We start from the raw sequence: 15,919 nt of genomic DNA on the forward strand, positions 1-15,919 counted from the left end.
TACTGTATGACCGCTCCCAGAGTCTGGCAGATGTATACAAGAGAATTTAAAAACAACGATGGCAATAACTCTCAGAACATAATGCCAGTCATTGAATTTCACTTCCTGGAGCAGTATTTTAGGTTGTTTTCAATATAAGTGTGTGGTTATATCTTCCAGCTATGCTGGGATACTAACTCACTTCTCATTTCTGTGAAGAACAACTACTTTGAACTGTCAAAATTTAACACATTTGTATAGATTTACATGTTGTAACATTTTTAAATAAATGGTATTATAAAGATATGGGTTTACTTATTTTTTAGGTTCTTTGAGGCTGAGTTATGGTTATCATCCATATCCACCTATGCAGAATTATTTTGGCAGACCCCAAAAACTATAATGGGAATGAAAGTGATAGACATGAGATCCAAGCAGCTTCTGGACAAGTTGAACAGAGGATTACTGTTAATCTAAGCTTCTGTTCAATGGCTCTCCTGTCCTCAAGGCTGGGCTTGTCAACATAAGGCTGTTCAGTTTCTGGATCATTCTGTCTTTGAAGTGGCCAGTGTTTAATGGGGAACACCACTTCATTTAAAAGTCCCACATGATGCTATTAATTCCTGCAGCCTGGAGAAGTTCAATCAAAGTTTAAAAACAACTTTCTCATAAAGTTCAAGTTCATGGAGGTGCACCAAAGATGGGAGTCTGCCTAGAGACACAATAAAAGTTGAGCTCTCCAAATATAGTTTATTTTACAGTATTTTCTCATTTCTAAATGAGAATGTCTTCATATTCCCCCTTGCCCCCCCAAATCCTTCTGAACCCATCAAATATTTCTTCATTTCTTCAGACCAACTTTCAATTAAGTGGTACTGTTCACCTCTGTTTATGTTATTTCCATTTAATTACTACTTTTGTTGTCATTGTACTATGCATTATATTATTCTTAGTTAGCGCAATTGTAGGCACATTGTTTTTACAAATTAAAATCCTTACCAAATATGATTTGGACAGTAGCAGTCTTTATATGGTACTGTACACTATGTCAAATTCTGTAAAAACTATTTCCAGTCTACAAAAAGTCTGACAGTTTAATACATGTACTACGTCTTCCTCAGTGTAATTATTGCATGCCATATTGCTCCACTGCACTGCTGAACTCTCTTGTTCAGCCTCACAGTGCTTGAATGAGCACTGTTTTGTGCACATATTTTGTGTAATACATAGAAAGTGTACAGATTTCTCATATGAACTGTACAGATGACGCTCCTTCGATGTCAGTAGTTATTATAATGTTCCCTTGATTCTCTCAAAAATGATCAGCAATATACTGTATACATCTGTACACTGCATACTGTAATATATTCTTGACTCAGTAAAGGTACTGAGGACCCTACACACTTGATTAACATTTCTCTGGCCTTCATATCATAGTGAGTCCCAACAGGCCAACAAAGGTTTAGTTTTTAGGAAGGAGATGTGCAGCATTTTCAGAGTGATGTTCCAACAAAGCAGAAATCTGTAAAATTATGACATTTTCAGTGTATTTTGTCTGTGCATAAATATGACACATTGAGTGTACTGTATTTTTCCCAACAAACAGAATGTGAGCTGTTGTGTTGTTTCAGTGTTTTCAGTATTTTCTGCTATTTAAAAATGCAATTATAAGTTTTACTGTAATGCCTACTGAATTCTGCAACAAAAATAAATAAAAGAAAAACTGAAAGTCTGCCAAAGAGAAAGTATTGTACAGTTTCATACTTTCTGACTCATTACTGGTTCGTTAGAGTAAGAGAACTGGAGAAGGTCAAAATAATCTGTTCAAATTATCACAACAAAGGACACACAGAATAGGGCATTTATCAAAAAAAGGACAATTACTTTCAATGCAGTGAAAAAACTAACTTTAGAATTTATAATTATGTGAGTGTGCAAGTTCTCTCTCTCTCTCACACACACACACACACTTTCATCTGTAGAATTATGAGGGGATGACACTATTTTCATGAACTCTGAAACGACCTTTCCACATCAAAAATGCTCTTAAATTAAAACACGTTAAATATCAGCTAAATGCCCTGTGCCCAATGTTTTGTGTTGACTTTTCATCATTATTAGAGTTAAAAGCAAAGCTGCTATTTATTTAATAAATCCAGTCAGCTCTTAAAAAAAAAGTTACTGAAAAACACAAAGTCTGCTGTGATTTATCCCAGAGTATTGGGATGCTAATTATCTGACAATACAATGATTCATTAAAGCTGAAAGAATAACTCTAGATAATATTTAGCTATGTTTTATCTGTGGGAGCAGTTGATTGGGTAAAGACTGGAGTCAGGACAGAAGCCAGACATCATGTCCTGCCTATTAGCTGCACACTGCCAGGCTCATCTGTCTTTATTGGTCATCCATTAGCCTGCATTAAAGGGAGACACGGGATAATAGCAGTAATGATGCTGATGATGGAATTAGACTGCGGGTACAAACGTCATCATTGTGGTGTTGCGCCTGGAATCATAAAGAGTTCCCCTAGACTAACAGACACATGGACGGACAGATAAAATAAACAACTCCTTTCTGTTTCTGATCAGTGTGTGGGTGTGTGTATGTACGTGTGACAAACAAACATACAAAGACAAAGTGAACAAGATGAGGTCTTGCAATTCAGCTGAAAAATTACTATAGTGCTTGGAGGTGTGCACATCAACTTTACGGCACGTAGATAGCCAATCTAAAGGCAGCACCTGTGCCAATCTGCAGGATGGACAGATGCTGGTACAGGTGTGTGCGTGATGATGGTTGGCAGGGACGAGTGCCAGCCTGAGTAGCAGCATACAGACACCAGACCCAGCAAAGTGATGATGCCAGGCATTAGACAGCCGGGACGGCGGGATCATTGAGGTAAGTTTCTGGAAAGATGCTCTAAGATCAGGAAAGCACCAGGCAAAATGAAGATATGGGTGTCTGGTTCCAAGATGACGGATTCACAGAGGCGTAAACATCTTTTATAGGCAACACGTTACAACAATCAATCACAACTGTTTACAGTCCAGGGTAATACCGTTTTCCTATTTTGGTTGGAGGCATCTCACCAGTCTTTCTCTTATTATGCCTCTTAATTAGCTCCGCATGAATTACTAATCAACCATGAAGAAGGCATTCACCAATTTAAAAAGTGATAGCCCATGAAATGAACAGCACAGCCTCATACAAGCACATCAGCTACTAATGCTGAAGGGCCTGAAAAAAGACGAAAGAAAGAAAAGAAGCACACACACACAGAGGCAAACCTTATTGTGAATAAATTCTTCATTAACTATTTAGAATGGTATCAGTGCTGGCTCTGCCATCGTGCTGTGTACACTCAGTGATCCACCCAGGAGACATTGATCTTCTTCATAAGGAACATAATGACCACCAGAGGAATACTGATCATATTTCAGCACTAGTCAATTGAGTTCATTAGGGCCGCTCTACCTCCTGCTGCGGACCTGTATTGATCTTGCCAGTGTCAACAGACTGTTATTCTCCACTAACTAGATAGGGAACTCACAAAACTGTAATTTATACAACAACAAGTTGAACAATAGACTACAGGGAACAAACAAGCAAAAAAAATATAAAAGAGCAAAGATTGCCCCATCTGTGTAAGAGCAGCGTGGACTGTCTGTCTCTGTGCCCTTTCTGCGTCGGCATCAAATGTCAGACACGACACAAGAAATCCTAAAAGTATCAAGGCTGTCCCCGGGTTTCAGAGAGAATTTTTCTTATGCCACTAATACCTTTTCCATCGTCTCCTCTCCTCTAATCTCCACTTATCTGGCAGCCAGGTGAGCTGCAGCACATGGCTGGTGGGCAGGCTTTGGTCTGTGGGAATACAGCTCATCTTAATGGTATTTCTCCCTCTTTCCCTTCTCTTCCCTTTGCTTCTCTTACCCTTTCCTCCAGGGCGGCTGTCAAACAGAGACGGAGGCAGCCAGAGAACTTCTCCTTGCTGCTGTAGCTGACAGCAGGGAGCCGCTGGGATTGGACGAGAGACCACAGCCTCCTGTCATACAGAGGGGCAGCCAGGCTCACAGGTGCACAGCATCTGACAGATAATGGCAGATAAAACCCAGGCCAACCAGCAGCTTGTTCCTCACTAGAGGATGAGGGACCCATGGTGGTGGGGTGTGGGGTCAGATTTGGGGGGACAGGAGCATGTTGAGGGGCAAAGTGCTCTAACAACTAGCGGCCTTTACTTAACCGCCGACCAGCCAGACACAGACCCCCCGCCCACATGCACACAAACACACACATGCACACATACACAGACACACACACACAAACACACACACACATGCACACATACACAGACACACACACACAGTAGTCAAGGATAGACAAGGTCACAGATATCAAATCCCTCCACAGAATCATTCCTGCAGCTTACTGTACACTTGACAGAGGTTAAGATTGATTTGGAGCTTAATACAGAGTGTTGGTGCAGCTGCTGCATCTGAAAAAGCACATCAAAACCCAGCAGTCATCTTATTAGTTTTTTTTTTTTTTTTGGCCATTACTTGCTGCTCTTTTATTACTCTTGTTCTAATTTCTGTTGAAAGAGTTGTGAGTCTCCAAAGTACAATAAAATTTGTTTATGCCATTGAGCTTTTCCCCTTGTATCCTCATTCTTTTTCATGTTGTAATTCATTTCCCAAACTGTTTTGCATCTTATTGAGCAAATCAAAACTCCAGTGTACAAAATGGAAACACATTTTCATCTGTTAAAACTGAAATAATACTGACCCAAACCTATTTAAATCTGTGATAAAATACAAGAACACATCTATCTGTCACTAACTTGGAAAAAGTCGACCATCTCTTAGACAGATAGATAGATAGATAGATACTTTATTCATCTCCAAGGGAAATTTACAATTCTCTTGCGCAATGCTTGACTCTGCATGAAAAAGAAATGTAAGCACAATATCTCACAACCCATTTTCCTCAGCCAGGACAGACAAACACTTCCATAAATTCCTGCGTTGACTGTGAAAAAGTATGTCACATGTCGTGCATCTCCTCTGCTGTCCACATGCAGGACGCCAGCTGATGTGACAATGGGAAACACAGTCTATCTCACTTTTAGCTCTGTGAAAGAGGAAACAGTCAAGACGAATCTGGCAATCAGTTGTTGCATGGGCTGAGACACGCAGCCTGACAACAGTCCACCTCTGTTCTCACTGAGCTGCCACCACTGAGAGACAGGTACAGCAGATTTTAAAGGTGCAATAAACACAGATTTTACCATCCCATAAACCAAATGACAACATCTGCAGGGGTTTGACCAGATTGTTGATCAATGCCCTTAAATCTACAATTTCAAATTCTCATATTTCTTTCAAAACTCACTTCCAGTCCAAACTTTGTTTTGGTGACATATTTATTTCATAGTCTAAAAAGGCCATACTTCTGTGGCGTGGACTGCAGGATACATTAGCACTTCACTAAACATCTGATGAAAGTCAACTATAACTGGATTGTTGATTGGGACTGGTCTGTGAAAATCTATCTGTATCATTCCTTGGTCTCCAATAGAGGTCAGTACAAAGTCACACACTCATGCACAGGACAGCAGGGTGGTGTAATGAGCAGGAGAATTTCCTGAGTTTAAAGGACTCGGGTTCAAGCATCTGCTGTGCTGAAGTTTCCCAAAGAAAGACCAGGGCTGCTGTTCTATAGCTGAACCTGATGGCTGACCTGCCTGTGAAAGCAGGGCAATTAAAAGTAGAATCTCCCCACGGAAATCAGCAATGTATAAAATTTTTATTTATACATACTGCACTCTACCTACACACCCACTGAGCACACATGCTCCACACATAGATCTGACAGAGGGACTGAGGCACACACTGAGAAAAGGCTGATAATGACCTTGACCATGGTAGTGAGGTCTCCTGGGAATGTAGGTATACCGACACTGCAGTTTGCGTGGCTTGTGACATTGAATATTCTGTTATGAACAATTTAGCAGAGTGACAGGTTATCATATTTATCCATATCCATATTGGTAACAGATCACCTATGTGCTCTGATATTTAGCATCCTTTCAGCTCTAAAGCAAAGAGGATGCAATAGGTTGTGAATAACAGTGATATAGTGGTTGTTAAGAGAAAGACAATTCTCTGGCTACACACACACACACACACACACACACACACACACACACACACACACACACACACACACACACACACACACACACACATCCAAAAACTCAATCCACCAGCCATAACACAGAGACAGAGTGGCATCAACCTCTATTATCTAGTCCCTATGCTGCTAACACAAAAGGCTCCCTGGAACAAAAATCCAATCAGTCCTCTCTAGGAGGATTTGCTCCACAGCAGCGCTCAGCAACACTGGTGGCTCTGCTGGTGACAAAGAAATAATCTCAGAGCCCACAGCCTGTTCACAGCCTGTTTACTGCCTTCGTCACATCGCCCTTTTAGAAAGAGGACAGACAGAGTCTACGCTTCCTCTGTTGTCATTTACTGTCCTCTGAGTTTAGCACTCTCTCTCTCTCTCACCTTCTCTGCATGCAAAAACATGAAATACATGGCTGACTGTGTGTACAGTGCATGAAATTACCGTATTTGCCACACAGGGAATATTTACTCTAAGCATTAGTAATATGGGCTTGACAAAAAAAGAACCCTCAGGCATATAGGCTAGAGACAGGTTTTAAATAATTGTTTGATGACAAATATTTTCCAAATATTTTCAATATTGTGCTGCCCCTTACTCGCCCCCTCCTTCTGGCTCCTATCTCTCACAGTCCTCCATTCTTTGTCTGGTAAATTATCACACTCGTTCTCCATTCATTAGCATGCTGCTGCTTATTTAGCCACGCTGCTGAGAAGCCTTCAACAAAATCAACTGGAAAATACGCAATATGAGGCGGCCAGCGCACCCCTCTCCTTTCCTCCCTTTCATCCTTCATCTCCTCCTTTGTTTGTTTTATGTATTTTTTTTAAACCACATCAAAAATGGAAGCATAGTCCCCCATAATGAAGAGGAGGGAGATAAAATATGCTAATTCACAGAGAAAGGATATAATTAGGGCAATAATAGGAAGTGTTGTTTTCACAGCTGCTCATTTACACAAAAGCCTGATAGTATTTTTTTTTTTATAAATTATGTTCTTCTCTGTTTTTTCATTGTCTTCTACATTCCCTCCCTCCCTCCCTCCCTCTCTTAAGGTGCAAAGTCTTGTGCTCCACTACAAACAAATCTCTGCAGCTCTACAGCCTGAAAGCCAGTCAACCTTGCAGTCCCTGAGCCACCAAGAGATTTCTATCTGCCCAGGTATGTACCAAAGGAGGTTGCATTCAAGTTGTTCCAGACCTGTCTTTCCACCTTCCATGGGTCAACCCAGGCTGGATAGAAACACAGTCTCCTGGCTTGTAGTTTGCAAAAGGGACTTTCCTCAGTGTGCACACTACAAGCAAGAGTACAAGGAAGAATGTGCAAGAATAGCTCACTCTTGCTCGAAGTACTAAGGACAGCACTAGAGCTCCAAAAGCAATGCCTTCTTGACTTACTAACTTAATGGTTTCTCTCAGCTGTACATACTAGACATATTGCTGCCGCTGGCTATTTTCTTTGCAGCAATTATGGGAGTCCTGCTGCAGTGTTACAAATTGGAAAAGTAAATGTAATTTAAACACTTTCCCGTCTTTTAAAGGAGCGATAAGGTCATCATTAGCATTTCAGAGAAATTCAGCAAGCATGGCTAAAAGGTGCATAAGATACACAGAAACTTTGTTGGCTAGATCTTTGTTTCTTAACTCTAAGATGAATGGTTATAAAAAGATGTGGGTAAATGAGTGAGGAAATAAGAGCTTAATGAATGAGTGTAGGTTTCTCATGTTTCAACTTAACTCAAAGGGGGATTGGTCTGACAAATAAAGATTGGCTGATTAAAGTCTGCACAGTTGAACCAAAAACGAAATTGGTACACGCAAGGGGGCTAACTTTCATTCATCTGTACGAATTAAAAAGAAAGAAAGAAAGATCCATGTTCTGACACAAATGTGTTTTCTTCAAAGTAAAATAAAAATGGTACCAACACAAAGAGTTTAAATAATCGTCCTGTGTTTCATGAAACAAACATTTCACACGATTTAGAGGCGGGAGGGAAACTCTTACTACACCAATACCACAACAGCACTCCATGAGTGCAATTTGCAAAAGAAAAATACATCATATTCAAAACAATAGTGCCACTAGAACAAAGACATAAATACGTGATATATCACTATATTGTTTGGATGACTGCCCAGAGACTTTCATCTGAAGAAATGGAAGCTATTAAATGGCTGAGAGAAGGCCAGGCTGGTGCATTGTGTAAATTAGAGAAAACTCTGTTGACCCCACTTTCAAAGCAGACAATTTAGTTCGAAGTAATCTTCAACTTATTCTGCTGTTTTCTGACACGTTATGCAAATGTTGAGACACTACATGCTGGTACTTCATAGGAGAGAAAGCAAAGCTGATGGAAGTTGAAAACTTAATTCTCCCTGCTCATAACTTCCTTTTATTTTTGCAAGCAATGAAGGTTTTACTTCAGTTGTAGTTTTCTTCCCCATAGAATTTACTTTTTGTTTTTATTTCAGTTTATGAAGGCTAGTGCTTGGCTTGTTTTACTTGACCATATTAAGTAATGTAGGCAGAGAACAAGGTTGCTGCACATGGCGGAGGTTTTTGCAATAACTGGCTAACAACAGCCGAACCAATTTCCACAGCTCCTTATTTTCCTAATGCTGTGTCTGTTTTATTAACTGTGTCTCCTCCTGGCAAGTGGAATTGAAGCAAATGTGAGCTCAGTCCTCAAGTGTACTGTATGATGTCATTTTTGACCTGTAAATCATGGCTAATTACCTGGATTTGTCTGACATAATGTAGCTGGTAAACACATTTGCTGAATAATGAGGGATTCTAGCATAAAGATGTATCTTCCTTCAAGACAATTATATTTATATCAATCACTAACTACTAGAATTGGGTACATCAGTTACTGTGATGTGTAAGTAAAACTACCAGAAAAACTTTACTTGCATATTCAGTTTTGTTGGCTGTGCTATTTGATAAGCCCTTGTGGGAAAGAATGGTAATCTGGGAAGCTATTTAAGACTGTGCAATGTAACTTTGTCTGAATGGTTTGTACAGTTTATGTACTTAAAATAGCTTTTGAATAAAACCAAAAAGATACGACCCTTGTTTTTCAAAAATATAAATAACTGCAAATTGTTGTTGTTATTCCCTCCTGCATCCATGTCTGAGATTTTGTTTAGAAAATATGCCCTGACCAGGTTGTTTCCATGGAAACAATAAGGCTTGAATAACTGTGGTTTTCATCATGTAGGGACGTAACTCCATACCTCATAATTCTGTCCATGTTGTAGGTATACTCATGCCTTTATTATGTTAAACTTCAATTTCCACAGTATCACTGTGTAGAATGAAAGATTCACACACAGCTTCTGAGCATGAATAGCTGAACGCAACCTCTGACCTCAGAGATACAGTATGTACAGTGGCTTTGTCTGAAGGGAGCAAAGCAACATACACAAAGAGTATCTGTAGAAAGATGCTCTAATGAAGAACATTTCTATTCTGCTCTGACAGAGACAGCAGGGAAATGGAGATACAAAGACTGAAGTGATAGAGTGAAAAAGAAGAAAGTGAGAGGAGAGATCTGAGAACTGCCTATTATCTCCATGTGGCTTCATTGCTCCTGACATGCACACACATGCTGTACGCATGTGTGCACAAACCTAAAAGCGTGTGCACAAGAACACACACACACACACACTCACACACAACCATCTTCACAAATCTGCCCAGATCTCATGAATATGATTGACCTTTTTTCCACTGTAATGCTGAGAGCGCATAAAGGGGAAAGGAGAAACTAAACAGAGGCAAGCAGAGTTAATTTAGAACAACACATTATTGGGTGCCGACTGCAGATATGGAAAAGGACAATCTAATCGATAAGCCAAAGGAATGACAATGGCCTCTCAAATCAATGTCTGCACCCCATTTTCTCACTGTGAAAAGACAAAGCCTTCAATGCAGGTGTTTTTGTTGTTCTGTTTTGTGCTGTTTGCACCTGTGTGTGTGTGTGTGTATAGGGTATGTGTACATACTCGTGTGCATGTGTGTGTACCTGGCTGCTGCTGTGGTGGAACAGTTGCCAGGACTAATCATTATTTAGTTGTGGCGGGGCTGGAAAGGTCAGCAGTCTGAAATGTCAGGCTGTGTTCAACAGGAGCCAGATGCAGCTGTGCGCTGCTCAAGTGTCCAATTAAAGAGGCCGAGTGAGGTTTGAGTGGGTCTGTGTGTGGGAGTGAGTGTGCATGTGTGAGTGTGTGTGTGTGTGTGTGTGTATGTGTGTGTGTGAGAAATAAGAAAGAGAGAGTAAAGACGTACTGTGTTTTTTGTTTTTTTTTCTCCGGTGTGTGTACACATATATATCAGATCTACTGGTATATGCAAAGCATACTCTCAATTACATGTGTGTGAATACACAAGTAAGTGTGAATCATTCTTCAGCGAAGCTAATGAATGCCATTAGAAACAGAGGCCAACAGAGCAGCAGGGGCAGAATCCTCATCAAATCTCTTTCTCTCTCACACGCAGCATGTTATGAAGCCACTTGAGCCTATTAGTTTGTTCACACCCTGTGATTCCCCCTGCTGTCCATGCTCTGAAGACGAGACGAACAGAGGTGAATGAAAGACAGAGAAAGGAGAGAATAATACAACATAAAAAGGGCAGAAGCAAAAGGACAAAGGCAATGTGATAAAATAAGATCACTAATAAATAACAGAAGATAACGGGTGTTGCTCAAATGAGCAGAGGAAGATGTGCCAACATCAGAGAGGGAGGCCGTTGAGAGGATGACAAGGAGAAAGGGAGCGAAGGAGCGGAAACTCCTTTAATCTGCAGGGAGAAGGAGAGGGTGTCCTGCCTGTGTTTCCCTATCAGAATCATTCATCTGAAAGCCTCACCTGCTCTTCATACAGCCGTCATAATAACCTTCACCATGTTCAGTGTGTGTGTGTGTGTGTCTGTGTGTGTGCATGTCCGCTCACCTACTGTGAATAGTAATAAGCAGCAGGGCAGGATAAAATATGTCTGCCAAGTTAAGAATATAATAGACTTCCCTTCAAGGCCACACGTAACAACAGCCTGAATAATGACCTGCAATAATTTACACAGCGCACTGAGCTCTACACTGGTCAGAGGAGGGAACCTTACAGAGAGAAATGATCCAAAGCTATTTTAGTGTATGTAGAACCTCTCCATGGGTGCAAACTAAACCCTAAAGGAGGGTAGTTCTACTGATTCCCCGACTGTAAGCTTATGCAACACACTACCTGTGTAAAGCTCTGCAGCAATACTCTCCCCTCTGTACTTATCAGGTTATGAGACCATGGGGTGCTAAAGTTTGATGCTGCATACTGGCTAACCAAGAAAAAAGAGCAGACAAACTCATAATAACCTTGGCAAGTATAGTGGTTTTGCAAAGCACTCATTTCCCCTTTTTTTCTTATTTTGCCGTGTGAGATTTCATTTTATGTATATTTTTTTTCTCTCAGTTTATACTGATAATGAGGCACTACACAGACCTCTAAAGAGGCAGCTGCTTTAACAAAAGAAACTGAATTTTTGCGACTGTTCTCTATGTGCACGATTCTAAAACTCAGTGGCCTATTTGTTGACTCAGATCTATTCAGAACTTGATTTTGTTTTCTAGTGTTTCTTAAGAAGCTTCGAGTATAAGAAGCAAAGAAGTATAGTAGCCCAGTAAGTGGTGTATTCACCCAGAACGGTGAATGAAGTGTTGATTTGTGTATGACAGTGTACTGTTAGTTTTCTCCACAGTCTTATCAAGTCCCATATAATAAGTTATACCCAACTCTAAGTGAAAATAGTGTGTGTTACCAGCCTACAGATCACAAAAAGAGGATGAAAATTGCTGCAGAGAGCTCAGTCATTGTGACAATGACAAAATGCAGCACCACCGACGCTCTTCCATGAGCTGACCAAAAAATCCACTGACCAACCAGGTTCAGGGCTCCTCTACAGAGATTAAGGGCAGAGAAACAAATTTCTCTGCAGCACTACATTAATCAGGCTTTTGTATGAGACTCACTAGATGAGTCACATCTAAGTAAAACACATATGGGTCATATACTGCCACATACATTTTTCTTTTTTTTTAGTATTAATAGTTGAGGTGAATCAAAAACCATTAACTGAAACTTCCTCCTCATTTTTTTCTGAATATTTTCCTTCTGTAATATCTGTGTATATTTACAATACACTAAGAGCATGTTTCATATTAATGTTGTTCCTGAAAACAGGACACATTCATCTAGTTGTACTGACCTACTAGTACTAAAGTACAATTTTAATTTGATATATCAAATCCTTACATCAACAGCCTAGGAACAGGACCAGTAAGCGAACATTCAGATGTAAGATTAGTTGCAATCAGTCGTTGCGTACACACAGAATTACATGATAATCTAATCCTTCTCCCTTATTTCTCCTCGCTTGGCCGTAGAAGGTGTTTGTATAAAATCTCTCTCACATCCTTTCTCGTCTTTGCCCTTTCTCGTTCTCTGGTTGCCCTCTGTCAAACTGTGAAGGCCAGGGGGTGAGTCTTGCCTCTACCCAGGGCCTGAGGAACAGCTGCAATGTAAACCTGCTAAATTAACCCGGTCTCCGTGAGCCTCACATATGCATTATTCTAATCAAAGCATATTAGATCATCCAGATACTTTAGACATATGGGTCTCTGTATCCTCCTTGCCGTCCCCATCTGTTTCTCCTCCCTAGTTTTTCGAATTTCCTCGTTGCTCTTCATCTCAGTGCGTCCCTCGCTCTCACAGCTGCCTCTCTAAGACACTGGCATAAATTTCGAACAGTGCAACTACTTTCTGACACGTTTTCACATCCAGTCAAACTTGAAGCACCATATGCGTGCCTGACTACTACATGTTGCGAGTTTGAGGTGCGTATTGGATGCAATTCAAAGTACTCCACACAAACTTTACACATATACCTCTCATATGCACAAAGAAAATAAAATGAAACCCTAAAGAGTACACCATTGCAATATGCTCATAAACAATAACTGAACATATTCTATCCATGTTCCTTACAAATAAATGTGTTTCAGCAGAGCTCAAGTACTTTGTACGAGAGAGTCAAGATTGTATATGACAACATCTCAGCGGGACATAATAAATAATTGAAGTTGTGTTGATAGAGTTTATAATATGTGTGAGTGTAGCAGTCTGTATCTGCGTGTACATGAGCAACTGGGTGCTGTTCAGATATACTGCATTAGATTTATAATATATATGGTTCAATCTATGACAAAAAGTTGTGAAAAACACCAATTACAACTCAAAGTGACACCCTTAAACTGGAACTTAAAATAGAAACATATGTCTGACTATCATATGCTGCATGATGAAGACAAGCAGTAAATGCTGAACTGAATATGAGAAGCAAGTATTTGGCATTCTTGCATTAAAAATGGCAGAAACATTTAATCAATTGTCAAAACAGTTGTGGATTATTTCTCTCTCTCCCTCTCTCCCTCTCTCTCTCTCTCCCTCTCTCTCTCTCTCTCTCTCTATATATATATATATATATATATATATATATATAGAAAGAGAGAGAGAAAAAGAGAGAGAGCACACACCAAAACACAGAGACTGCAATCAAGTGTCGCACACATAATGAGAGTATAATAAAAAACTTAATAAACACTAATAATCTACTTAGATCGAAACAAACATATTAAATGGCTCTGATGTCTTAATCAACATGGCTGACAACTATGAGTCAAAATACCATCTGAAGGTAATAAATGTGTGTAAATATCAACAAATCTTGTAAGTACAAGTAACAGTCACGCAAATGTTAGTTATGACAGAGGGAAATTTTGGAGTTTTTCTTTTTTTTTTTTTTAAGTATCATGACAGTGGATGTTTACTGAGACAATTATTGTATCATGTTGACTTATCTCTTAACCATCCCACATGAGCACAAAGTCTCCCATATGCTGTACAAGACTTAACCTTTCAACACACACACGCACACACATCCATACATACACATGGGGACGTATGCATACTTCCTGAAAATACACTTGGGGGGCACACGCTTGCCCTTATGACTACTTATGACTACAGCTGAATTTCTGAGTTTCACATTATCATATTACAAAAGCTTCAAGCAAATGCTTTGATATTTGACACATCACATCATAAGTCAACATCCTTTAAAGCATGCTCAAGCAACTGACCAGCAACCATCAAATCAGCAATCGCTCTGCTACAGGGTTTTCCACAGCACAAGCACCGTTTTATCTGTGTTTGCCCCACTACCCAAATGTGCGGTCATGTGTGTGTGTCCAGAAAAGCGTCCAGAAAACAGCATGTAACACTTTCAGCATTTAGAATTGGGTTAGAGGAAAATACTTGGGTGACATACAGGCATGTCACTGTGAAATCAATATCAAGCCAAACAAGACAACAAGGAAAGTATATTGATACTGAGCTTCCAATGGCAGCATCACAGAACAGTTTTATATCAGTGGTGGTGGAGTGGTGTTGAAGTAGAGAGGTGCGTGAGAGTGAAGTCAAAAGGTCTTAGGGACTTACCAGAGTTGGTGATGGTTAACAGGTCTAGCCGCCGTTGTTGCTAGAAGAAAAAGAGAAAACAGTTAGACAAATGTCCTAAAATATTATTATTTATCAATTATCAGGCATAACATCACTCTAATTAACATACACCCTTGCTTAAAGTCTATTAATCAATATCACACATCAGATATTGATTTAGTTTGCTCAGTAATGATTATGATAGTTTACCTTTTGCACTGGATAGTAGTTAAATTCACATATGGTATGTTTAATTTGTGTCTTTTTTAAATGTGCAGGGCATATTTCTGTGCAGGAGCAACTGTGCTGTATGACTACTGGCAGGCAGCCAGACACAATCAGAAACACAATCACACCTTACAGTTAATTAAAAAAAAACAAAACAAAAAAAAGCATTTTTTTTTACAACTTCCAAGTACTTCTGCCTTGTAGTAGCTCAACATCAAATTTTCAAAGTAGTATGGAAAACTGTGTTTGTGTCCACTTGAACATGTACCTTTGTGAGGACCAGTTTACAATTACAGACCTTACAGAGTGAGGACATTTTGGCGGTCCCTCACTTTCTGACACACCTTCAAAGGGCTGTTTGAGGGTTAAGACTTGGTTTTAGGGTTCAGGTTAGAATAAGGTGCTGCGTTAAGGTTATATATGTTCACTTGTGATGGTTAAGGTTAGGGTAAGGGGCTAGGGGATGCATTATGTCAATGAGTGTTCTTACAAAGACAGAAGTACAAATTTGTGTGTGTGTGTGTGTGTGTGTGTGTGTGTGACCCCGTGGGTTTTGATGGAGTGTGTTTAAAAGAGTGTGCAATTTTACACTTGATGTCTCCAGCAGCTGAGAAGGAGTCTAGAGGAGGTGCTAGCTGACTACCCCTCTCTTTAACCTGCTGCCTTTCTCCACACATGCACTTATAGGCACACACACACTTGACTGTCGAGCACTGCAGTAATCAACACCCCAGCCCTCCTCATCTACCAGTCCCTCAGGAAAGAAGATCTTCACATCCTAGGAAAGGATGAAGGGTCTGTGTGTGTGTGTGCGTGAGAGACACACAGTATGGCTAGGTCACAGTCAAAGCAGCTTTTAGGACCAGACTTCATTAATATTCAAGCACCATACTAACCAGTTGCTGAGAGGGATAAGCAAAGAGACTCTCAACATACTTGGAGTCCTTCTCTGCCCACATACAGAGTTGCTTGGAGTG

At 40.1% G+C, this 15,919-nt stretch overlaps 1 protein-coding gene across 1 annotated transcript in view; it reads right to left on the minus strand.

Moving 5' to 3' along the window:
* The window catches only part of agbl4 (AGBL carboxypeptidase 4), a 242,999-nt gene that overhangs the window by 66,074 nt on the left and 161,006 nt on the right, over nt 1-15,919 (minus strand). The window contains exon 6 of the mRNA XM_041040554.1: nt 14,715-14,754. Within this exon, the coding sequence (XP_040896488.1) occupies nt 14,715-14,754 (40 nt within the window). The remainder of the gene's footprint in view (nt 1-14,714; nt 14,755-15,919) is intronic.

This window comes from Toxotes jaculatrix, chromosome 6 (assembly GCF_017976425.1).
Source record: "Toxotes jaculatrix isolate fToxJac2 chromosome 6, fToxJac2.pri, whole genome shotgun sequence".
In the NCBI taxonomy this organism is placed as follows: Eukaryota; Metazoa; Chordata; class Actinopteri; family Toxotidae; genus Toxotes; species Toxotes jaculatrix.